General features: G+C 36.0%; 1 protein-coding gene across 4 annotated transcripts; it reads right to left on the bottom strand.

The window, feature by feature from the left end:
- Window positions 1–246: 246 nt before the first annotated feature.
- cuedc1a (CUE domain containing 1a) lies at window positions 247–11239 on the bottom strand. Of its 4 annotated transcripts, XM_019111155.2 has the most exons (12): window positions 11058–11239; window positions 7769–7939; window positions 5630–6215; window positions 5410–5540; window positions 3650–3776; window positions 3075–3306; window positions 2111–2176; window positions 1749–1838; window positions 1529–1658; window positions 1225–1283; window positions 1044–1116; window positions 247–959 (listed from the first exon to the last, which is right to left on the bottom strand). In XM_019111155.2, exons 3-11 carry the CDS (start codon window positions 5936–5938, stop codon window positions 1046–1048), a joined length of 1215 nt encoding a protein of 404 aa, XP_018966700.2. In that variant the 5' UTR covers window positions 5939–6215; window positions 7769–7939; window positions 11058–11239; the 3' UTR covers window positions 247–959; window positions 1044–1045. The 4 variants fall into 4 exon arrangements, 3 of the variants coding, with proteins under 3 accessions (XP_018966700.2, XP_042588923.1, XP_042588925.1); XM_042732989.1 differs by lacking the exon at window positions 11058–11239 and having other exon boundaries at window positions 1565–1658; window positions 7769–8872; XM_042732991.1 differs by lacking the exons at window positions 2111–2176; window positions 11058–11239 and having other exon boundaries at window positions 7769–8939.
- Window positions 11240–11456: the final 217 nt, after the last annotated feature.

The following is an 11456-nucleotide window of genomic DNA, read 5'->3' as shown; positions in this document are numbered from 1 at the left end:
TAGCAAAATCATGGTTGATTTGTGGTTACAATGGCTTAACTACAGTAACCATGGTTTTTTGGATTTATTTATAGTAAAACCATGATTAATTTTCATAAGGGATGGACTTTTTTGGCACATAACGTCCTCTACTGGTTCTTCATTTTGAAACAAAACTGTTTCACATTCTAAATATTCGACTGAGTGAGTTTGTGCAAAAAAAAGAAAAGTTTCATCCATTCTGGAAATGAATAATCAAAGGACATGCTGGTTTCAAAATGTAATTTATTTAATAACAAACAAAATGATCCTCTGAAAATCAATAGCAATTTACAGCGAGCTGAAAGCTCTAACATGTGAAAATTACAATATAGTTTTAATAATTACTATACCAGTGTCAATACACACAACCAGACCTTACTTAACACTAAGAATAAAATATGACTGTTAATTTTAGGAATGAATGGTAAAAAGAAGCAGAATTTTCGAAAAAGTCTTGAGCGTGATTTCAGTTGGTTGATTGAAAACCCATCGCAACATAGCAACTAAATCTGATAACTATTTTTTAATCAATCACACGGTTATCAAAGTAAAACCTATCAAATAAGATCATGGGAAATGGGAAGAGGGTTATCTATAAACATGGCAGGACCTGTACATGGGCTCCAGGCCGTTTAAATTCTCCTGAGATAAACACAGATTTTCTTATCAAGCTGAGCAATGAGGTTTTGTGCTTGTGGATGTTCTGAGTCCTGAGTCCCAGCACAGCATGAGCACTGTCCCGACAGACCAGATCTGCTACAACTCATCAGAAACCAGTATATTACAAACAATATAGAACTATGATGACTTTATGGCTCAGGTTTAATTAAGCATTGCAGGAAACTAATGAGTAAAATCTCGATCTTCACGATTCTTCGGTCTTCAGAGCTGCTCTCTAAAGCAGAAACCACTGGCTGCTCCTGCCAGGATTCATCCATCTCTGAGAGAGCATAAAAATATGTGCCAATTATCTAAATTTGTCCAATAATTTAAGAATGTTTAGTGTGTTTGTGTGTGCTTACCATTACATCACTTCCTTTGACTCCTCCCCTTCCTCTCTTCCTGAGAGTCTCTTAAATTGGCTGTCATCCTCGGCTATAGACACACACACCCATATTCACTTTATAAGGTTTCACTAAATATTATACATTTATGCAGTGCCAATACAGTTCATGTGTGCAATTAGATAAGGAGAATATTTACCCGATGGCGGACCTTCTACTTCTTCCAGGAGATTGACGGTGGAGGTTGCAGAGCTCAGACTGAGAAGAAGTCAAGGACCAAACACACTACAACTTTAATACTACAGTGTCATATAGCTTCTAAGATGTATTTTAAAACTAGCACTTTTAACTTTTAAAAGTTTACCTTTTAATTCATACAATACATATTACAATAAGCAGATCAAATAATCAGATTTAGACACACACATTATATTGAAACTAATAGCTAGACTAAGAAAGATCTGGAAATACAAACATAAGAAATCCATCTCTACACAACACACATAGATGCAAACTCCAGGCAGCGACTGTGAGGATATGACTGGTGTTTGGGCAGACCTCGCTTTTTGGACTTCTTTCTTCTGGTCTTCTCCGAGAATGATCTAGCAATTTCAAAGAGCTTCTTCCTTGTAGCTGTAGGTAATTATACAGCGGTCAGAGAGGGGCGAGAGCTCAAGCCATTACATGAATTTGCTGTTAAACTTCAGGTCTGTGTTTTCTTACATTTGCCCATGTGCTTGAGTTTCTCCAGGAATAAGGCATCGTCAGAGACTGATGAACAGGCCTCCTCAGACGCCGAGCCACAATTATCACCTACATCAAGAGTAAGACATGAGCACATCAACATATGACCGTTCACATTTACAATTCTCCTTTGTGTTCTGCAGATGATAACAGAAATGTTATTTTTTGGTTTACAGACTAATTTAACCAAAAATAAAATGCAGCAAAAGTGTAGAATATGGTCCCTGTAGGTTGTTATCTGAGTGTTGTTTTATGTGTCGGCACTGACAGGTTCAGATGAAGCTTCCTGTCAGTGTTTGTGTGGCAGACGTGGCTGATGGATGAAGATGAAGGGAATCTACCTTCGGCGGAGTTCTCCGTGCAAGCAGATGAATGACCACACTGTGTTTTCTCGCACCTCTGACGATCTAAAACACAGCAGGCAAGAGGGTCACTGAGGGCAGGTGAAGATCAGCCGCTCCAGAGTGAGTGGAGTGAACAACACAACACTGCACACAGTGAGTGAGGAATGAAAGCAGTTCTCTCTCTCACACACACACACACGCACACACCCCTCTGGGGTTTATTTAAAATGCATTTTAGCACAATGATAGGAGGAATGGTTTACAAATATGAGAATGAAAAACATTGCACAACTTTTTGCAAATAGAAAGGGGATTCAAATTAAGCATGTAGTACTGAGTTCAGTTAATTATGAATTTATTTGTATGTTGCTATTCATTATACAAATCATTCCAAATAGCAGGTAAGATGTGGAAGAATTCTTGGAAGGAACCAAGACTTTGAGGGGCCCCTAAATACGGTAAAAACCGCGAAAAAGATGCTTGAATGAAATGTTGGTTTATGAATTCTTTAATATGACTGACGGGTTTTCCTCACATGGAGAAATCCAAACATTATTTCATCTTATATGAAGTATGTTTGAGAAATGAGTGTTTGTGTGACAGTGTGCAATGTGTTTCTGACTACGTTTCACTAAACCTTTGGGGAAGAATTTTCTGCATAGTAATGTAATGAAATGTAATAAATTAAAATTAAATCCACTTATTGTGAAACGTTTTGTGAATGATTTTTGGCCTTGTAATTTTTTGAAAAATAAAATTTTTATAACCAAATCTTCTGGTAAACCTCTCTGGTGTTGTTTGTTGGTCTTCTCCAATCATTTAGTCCACTTAAACTCCACCCCTTTCTGCTTTACATTTTTTTCTTTTCCATAATCCATTTCACTCAAGATGTACATCACAATATGGAACACAATGATATTCGCATTGAGGTCAGCATAAACATATGTGCATGCATGTGTACCTATCTCCAGAGCTATGAGGAAGTCTCTGTTACGCTGTAGCTCTTTCATGAACTCTTGATTCTGCAGGAAAAGGGCTATTCGCTCGTCCTCTAAGTACTGTTTTAACATACTGTCCTGTTCAGATGACCAAACACCACCTGACAGGGCACTGCTGCTGGACGAAAGCTGCGTCAGGGACGACAGGGAGGAAGAGGAGGAGGAGGAAGGCTGAGACAGGTTGCTCTGAGAACGCTACAAGAGAAGGAAATTAATAATGATATTTTCACTGAAATTTTGTAAAAAATTTGTTTTGACATAAACTGAGGTCTTCAAATCAAGATGTAATGCTTGTTGTAAACTGAAGATTTTTGAGTGTAATTTTGAATGAAATTGTGGCTGGAAAAAAATGGTATGCATAAAATGCAACAAAAATATATACAGTATGTATGATATGGCAACAGAGTGCATTTAGACAGATTTTGAATCTGGATCTGAATCTAAATCCTTGAATCTGGGGCTAAATGTTTGTTTATGTAAACATGATATTAAGCCACGATTTTAATACAGAGTACATGTTAGTGGTTTATATATCCACCTGAAGACTTTCTGACTGCTGAGGCAGGATACGCAGGAAGTCATCAGGGAGGTTGCCTAGTAACGGTGGATTCCAGTTCCTGTATCTGCCAACCTGCTGATGCCCAGGAGGGGGATAATCATTGAACCTGGCAAAATAATGAGTACAAAAGAAAACAAATTCTTTTTATGAAACACACTTCTGAAATTAGAAAGGCCTGATGGGATTTTCATGATTTAAATCAATTTTAAGACACTGTTGTTTATGGAGTTTACACACTAATCGGTCAGTAACTAATCCATCCATATACTTTATGAGAATTTTGTAATATTGCATTAAAAACACTTGATGGAAATGCCAATCTGTGCATAAAAATGTATGCATGCAACTGAGGTGAAATAAATTCCTCAATGCACAACAAAAAAATATGTAACTTTGTCTGAACACATGAACAGATTATTTGACTAGATTAATGCACTATCCACCAGTGGACCAATGTCATTGTACACCGTCTCAAATGTTGCTTTAGTAATTCTGAAATCCCTGGGCAAAAGTCTGTCATAAAAATGATTTGGTTCCCTCACAAAACTGTCCCACACAATCGCATTTCCAAACATCAGATATCTTCCTCCAAACACAAAATAACCTGACAGCAGTTGTTATTGCGTTTTGTCTGTGATGCTTGCTTCAGTAAGTGATTTTGTTCTTTCGAACACTTACTTGATTTGCAAATGTTTCATGCGATATTGAACTTATTAACTTTAAAAAAGTTCAATGATCAAGTTTGGATGGAAACATAGCTTTTGATGTCAGTTTGGATTACAGACACAAACATCTCTGAATAATCAAACAATGTAGTCTTCAAGACTTTGATGCTTTGATGCAGTAACATCAAACTAATAAGAGACACAGAAACTGTTTATTCACTAAAGAAAGTGTCAATTTTAAAATATTTACACTACTTAAATCAGCAGAGTAAACTTGAGAAGTAAAGCTCATCATGACAAACTTTGATGTTGGCTTTTGATGTTGTCTGAAAGAAAAATTAATAATATATAGTACTATATAGTAGTATATAGTATATTTTTTAATTGCTAGAATATTTTATCATTTGGCTAGCATAAGTTACCATGTTGCTAGCATGTTTTAGCATATTTTAACATTAAACTTTAAATTATATAATTAAGCATGTTATCCCAGGGTAGTTGCTAGGCTTTGGCAGTGATATGACATCTTATACCCTACAGGATAGAAGCTGATATGGGTTTTTCTTTGGCCAATGGCAATATTTAGAAATCAGGGCAGCCGATAGCCAATATATGATGCCGATATTTGAAATTTTACAAATTTGGTCTTAGATGAAGAAGAAGAAGAAAAAGAAGAAGAATTGTAGATCAGTATATGGTGGATACATTTTTTGTCCAATAAAAAAAACTTAAACTCTGATGAAAACACATTTACAGAATAAACTCCTAACACAAAGATAAAAATAATAATAGTATTTATAAGATATAAAAAATAATCTCATGTGATTTTGCATCAGCAGATCATGTGAATGGATAACTAGTGGAACAATCTCATTGTAAACCATCTCAAATGTTGTTTTAGTGATTCAGAAATACCTAAGCGTTTCAGTTTGAAGAGGAGGAAGAATAAATAGCAGCTGAAAGTTGTCAAGTCAACATAAAAAGCATCTGAACAAAGTGAATGCACATATTAAAGTCTAGTGTTATTATTAGTAATTTCTTCCAATAGGAACCACAAATAGATGTTCTTCTTGCCTGGGTGGTGGTGTGGATGGAACATCTGCGGGATGTTTTCTGTCATAGATGTGCATGTCATAGGAGGGTGGCGCATAGACGGGTGGAGGCTCCTCATCTGAGCTGTCCGGCTCCAGCGTTCTCTCCAGGATCTGTAGGAGATTCGATGGGAAGAATCTTTTGTGTACCAAGAACTAAAAATGACAGACTTCTGGGTCTCAATAAAAGTTCCTAGACTCACCTCTGGAGGGATGCTGTCCTCAGAATCCGAGCTGTCATCCGTGGCCTGGCTGTCCAAGCTCATCTGCAGTAGCTGGTCAATGGTGGAGTCGACAGCACCATGGTTGGCCCTCAAGACACACTCGATAACCTCATGCTCCATGCTGGGGAACATCGTCATAAAGTCGTCCATAGCCTGGCTAAACTCCAAACGCCGGACCTGACGTGGAGGCCTCCTGTTATTGAGCTCTCCTGAGGCAGCGTCGCCCCCTCGTGTACCGCTGCCATGGTTACTGTTCGTGTTACTCCGGCGGAAAAGACTGGTCATCATTTACAGCACCTTCCTCCTACTAAAAACTGCCCATCCACCACAGTGGCTCCACCCCTTCACCTATGCACCGCCTCCGGCCACGCCCGTTATCCACTCATGATGCCCCTGGAGGTGAGCTTCAGTATATAGAGGGGCAGCATTGGACAAACTTTTCTTCTGCTGCTGATAGCTGAGACTCAACCACATCCAGGGCTGGCTGGGATTCCCAGAATGCCTTGCTTTCACTCTCACAGTCACCCTCAAAGCAAAGGACAAACAGCGGCCCACTCCTGAAGACCTACATTAGAACAGCAAAATGTTAACCATTGATATTTCATTTAGCAAAAGGGTTGTTGAAAAAACATGGATATAAACTCTAAATATACATGTAAGTATAGAGCTAGTATTATTTATATAATGTTTATATATATATATATATATATATATATATATATATATATATGTATATACTTACATGTATGCGTTTATATATGAATACTTAAGGGAAAGTGTATATTCTGTAACTTTTTTTTTAAATATAACAATTATTACATGTAGTCTCTCAAATTAATTTGAATGCTGTTATTTTAATACTATTTACCATCAATACTATTGTAATATTTATTAATATTTTGAATAAATACTTTTGTTTTTTTATATTTTTCTGTTTTACTAAAGTTTTAGTTATTGTTATGTGCTTTTGTCTTTTTGTGTGTCTTTTATGTATTTCTATATAGGTTTAAATTATTTGTTATGGAGGGCCAAATTACTCAAAATTAAACCATTAAATAGATGTTGAACTTTAAATAAATAAATAAATAAATACTTAATTAATTAATTAAATACATAAATAAATGCGAAAATAAATAAATAAATAGTCATTCATTCATTCATTCATTCATTTATTACCTTCACATTTAATTTTTAGCGTTACGAGACGTGCTGACAACCGTAACCCTGAAAATGAAATGTGGAGTAAATAAATAAATAAATAAATAAAAATAAATAATTGAACAAACGACTGAATAAATATTTTTGTATTTAATTATTTCATTATGTTTTTAACGATTTATTTATATATTACAACATTTATTTAATTATTAAATTTTTAGTAGTTACGAAGGCAATAATGTAATTTAAAATGTAAGCTTTTCATCTGATATTTATATTTTGTATTTCAGCTTTATTTCAATAAACGAAAATTACTTTTAATTGTTTTATTTTTAGTTAACAGTAAACTCAATATAAGGCACCTAAAACAGCATTAACCTATATTTATTGATTGATTTTTGGTGGATTGTACAGTATTTATTTGCTTTAACATCAGTGTATCAAATAAAATAAAACAACATAATATAATATAATATCATTTATATTATACAATAAATAGTAGTTAAAATAGTTTAATAATGTAATGTAATGTAATATAATATAATATAATTCATATTATACAATAAATAGTAATTAAAATAGTTTCAGATGTGTCATGTGAACAACCCCAAAACTGTTATAGAAACGGTTATAGATCTTCAATTTACATCTTTACATTTATTAAAAAATTTTAAGAAAATGTATTATTTTAAATCATAATGCATACACACACATACACACTTATGCACACACATGAATAGCATGAGTCACACAGTGGATGAACCCCATTGGACATTACTGTAAATGGATCTGGGTCATTAATAAACAAGCCTTCCATAAAAGAGAGGATAGGTATTAAACTCTTAAAAGTGGCACATTTTACCCTCTCACCATACATGATTGGACACTATGCTCACGATGCAATCGTGTATGTGCAGTGTGCTTCACATGCCCATATAGGTATCTATATTTCCTGCTTACCGTCTATCTGCAGAGGAGATGCAGGCTCACACCAAAAGATCCACCAGGAAGCGACTACAACCAGCAGTATAAACCTTTAGCTCCCATCACAGGCTGCGGGCTCCTCCATAAAATCCGTCATCGGAGAGGTTCGGATATCCCTCGCTCCCATTTTCATCTCTTCACATTAATCTGCACCCAAAACCAAACAGGCAGTGCTAAATATAGCCACAGACTCTGGCACAGTTCGCCAGTGAGGGCAGGAACAGTAGCAGCTTAGTGATGTGTCTCTGAAGAAGGGCAGCTGTGCCCTTGTGAATAACATACAGCAAAGACTGACGTCATCCATAGTTAATACGCCCGCTGAGCTGATATCGGTTAAGCAGGGGTCCGTGTGACCCACTGAGATGGATTAGAGCTGGAGGAATGCCACACAGAGCAGGATCTGATTGATAATTGTGAAAGAGATCTCAGCACAGTGGAGGTGTCACCATAATGGGAGCAATCATCCTCCTGGTGCAACACAGGAAAGCTTGTTATTTTAAATTACAGCCATCATCGACAGTCAATGTGATCAGAGTCTGCTGGTCTCGTCTCCATGGCAACCCCCACGACTATCAATCCCACAGTCGCTGGACCCTCGGAGGAAGTGATTCATTAAGAAAACTCAGAATAAACCACAGCAGTGGTGTTAAAGCACCGAACCCAATTAAAAGCTTCAATCAATCTTGCTGTTTGTCACACACTTCATATGAAATCAATAAAAGTCCCACTGTAAGTGTAAAGCTTTTCGGATACAAAACTCAAGCTGAATTGAATTGGGTGAAGGTCAAACCTGGGGTCAAGAAGTCATATAATTCACCAAAAAATTAAAATTCTGTCATTTACACACTTTCATTTGGTTTCAAAGCTGAATTACATTTATACTAAACGTACTTCCAGCATAATAAGCTATAAAGGCCCGTTCACACCAAGTGCAATAACTATAATGATAACTTTATTAGTGTCCACACCGATGCATAATCATGTTCTGTTCATAATAAGCACACTTCAGTTTTGTTGTTTGCTGCATTAAATGCTTTAAAGCAGGATCAATGTTTTTATAATGAAAAAAAAAAAATTATTGTGAAAGTGATTCCAACTATATAGATCCTCTATATTGTTATCGTTATGGTGTGGACTCTGCTGTTCCTTTGTAACTTAGAACAATGTTTAAAACTATATCTATATAAATTGTTAAATAACTTTAGTTATCTATAATAAGATATTATATTTTATTGTGCTTTTGAAGATGCAATTAATTCTCATAAAATGTATGTTTTGTGTTCTATGAAACTTTTAGTGAATAATTCTTTAAAGAACTATTTATTTTACTTAGTATGAAGATCATTTGAATAGCTTTTTCCACTATATAGAACCTTTTGTGGAATGGAAAGCGTCTATGGATGTTAAAGGATCTTCACAGAAGCACAGATGCAAATAAAGAATTTTAAGAGTGTAGGGTGAACAAATAATTTCAAAATTGTTATTTTTGGGTGAACTTTCTCTTTAAAAGTTAAACAAACAAATCTTTCATGACTCCTTTTGGAACAGGACAGAAGTGTGAAGCTGGCATATGTACGACAGCCCCATCATTAATAATACGCTACAAACACAGTTTTAATGAAATTTAGAAGCCAGTCCCTGCCAAAATGATCCCAGTCTCCCTTTCTGTATTACTGTGCCAAATTCGGATGCTTTTCTGGCTGATTCAGCAGCCAAGAGGAGAGTGAAATCCAAGCGGGCAGATTGTGGTGTCTGACAAGGAGAGCTGTTATCACCCCAGGAGTCGTCTGTGGGTTAGTGCTTATGTCAGAACACATGCCTGCTGTCTACGTATAAAAGTAGCAGCACGTTCACTGGCACCTCTCTAGACTATGCTATCATTAGCTCTAATGGGGCCAAACCCATGAGGATAAATTCCAGCAGTCGCTTACAGACTCTCAAGATTGTTGTTTTAATTTGTTTTATAGGAACAGAATGGAAAATAAATCTATTGCGGATTGCACTGAAAGGATGCAAGCATTTTCCCAATGGCTTTTGTAATGTTCAGCCTAAAGAAAAGGGGAACAGTTGCATAGAGTGCACTGAACTAAAAGCATGAGCAGGGCTTTGACATTGTCCTTGTTTTTGACCTGGTTCCACAGAGATAGAAGAAGAGGACAGGAAGAAACAGTGCAGAGGGGAGGTGACAGTCCAGTACTTTTACAATGCCGTTTAGACTAATACTGAGGCAATCAAGTTGCACATCACCTTTAAATACCATAACAACTTATTTCATCCAAAAATGACAACTAGTTGAAATTAGCTCACCCTCAGACCATCGGTTTATTTCTTCATCTGAACAGATTTGAAGAAATGTAGCATTATATCACTTGCTCATCAAGGGATCCTCTGCAGTGAATGGGTGCCATCAGAATGAGAGTTCAAACACCTGATCAAAACAATACAATAATCATCTCCAGTCAATAATTTTACATCTTGTTAAGCATAAAGCATAAGAAACTTCTTTTGGATTATTGTGATGTTTTTATCAGCTGTCTGAACTCTCATTATGATGGCACCCATGCACTGCAGAGGATCCAATAGTCCATTTTCTTTTGAAGAATGCTGGTAACCAAGTGGTTTCATGTCCTGTTGACTTCCATAGTATGGACAAAAAAATTATGGAGGTCAGTGGGACTTGAAACTGTTTATTTACCAACATTCTTCAAAATATCTACTTTTATGTTCCACAGATGAAAGAAATGCAATGCAAAAACTTGGAATGACATGAGGGGGAAGGGAATAAATAATGACAGAATTTTCTTTTTTTTTGGATGGACTACCCCTTTAACAGAATCTCTGATCTTAAGCCATAATATAATGAGACTAAATAAAGTCAGATATTAGAGGCACATGGTCACTTAGACTTTTGGAACTAAATGGATCCGATGCCAGAATCCTTTGGGAGGCCAAACATCAGTCTGTTATCAGTTAATAGGACACCACAACAGAAACCAAGTAGTATACTGTGGAAAATGTCATATACTAAAATGTCATTCTACTTTTTCTAGTAAAAATTCTATACCAAATGGCAAAAAATTAATACCGCACAGTATTACAGTCAACTATTACTATTATTATTTAATTGTTACATATAGACATAAATGGACCAGACACTATTAGAATTATAACTGAATAGCGCTTCTGTATTTAGTTTAATCTAAATAAACGCATAATCAAATCATTTGGCAGGGAGAGGAGCAGTAGAAAGAGAATAAGAGCTTACCAGCTGAAGAGATCGGCTCTGATCACATTACTCGCTGTTGCATTCCTCCATGTTGTACATAAACAGTGATACTGAGTGCGTGACAGCAGCACACCGCGTCAGATGAAAGCTCTTTATCGGCTCTTGAGCGCTTGAGCTGTGGGCAGATTATCCTCCTCTCACCGCGCTCAAGAGCAACCTACAGCGGATACAGGTGAGTAAAGCATCCCATTCATTCCAAAAGATAAAATCAAGTCTTGAGGCCCTATTACATTACATTATTATCTTTTATGTATTCAAAATGTTATAAAGTATTATATTCATCAAGAATCAGAAGATTTTTTTAAAAGAAATTCATATTTTTACTCAACAAGGATAAATTAATTTGATCAAACATAACAGCCAAAAAATATATTTCAA

This window comes from Cyprinus carpio, chromosome B10, assembly GCF_018340385.1.
Source record: "Cyprinus carpio isolate SPL01 chromosome B10, ASM1834038v1, whole genome shotgun sequence".
NCBI classification, from domain to species: domain Eukaryota; kingdom Metazoa; phylum Chordata; class Actinopteri; order Cypriniformes; family Cyprinidae; genus Cyprinus; species Cyprinus carpio.
Note: the sequence above shows the minus strand (reverse complement) of the source record. Positions and strands in the feature narration are given on the sequence as shown.

Bases quoted from the DNA above. Each gene is read 5' to 3' on its own strand.
- cuedc1a (XM_019111155.2), bottom strand. From the start codon at position 5,938: ATGATGACCAGTCTTTTCCGCCGGAGTAACACGAACAGTAACCATGGC. The intron at 5,541-5,629 runs GTGAGTCTAGGA...AATCTCCTACAG, and splicing joins AGGACAGCATCCCTCCAGAG to ATCCTGGAGAGAACGCTGGA. The intron at 2,177-3,074 runs GTACACATGCAT...GCTGTGTTTTAG, and splicing joins CCTCATAGCTCTGGAGATAG to ATCGTCAGAGGTGCGAGAAA.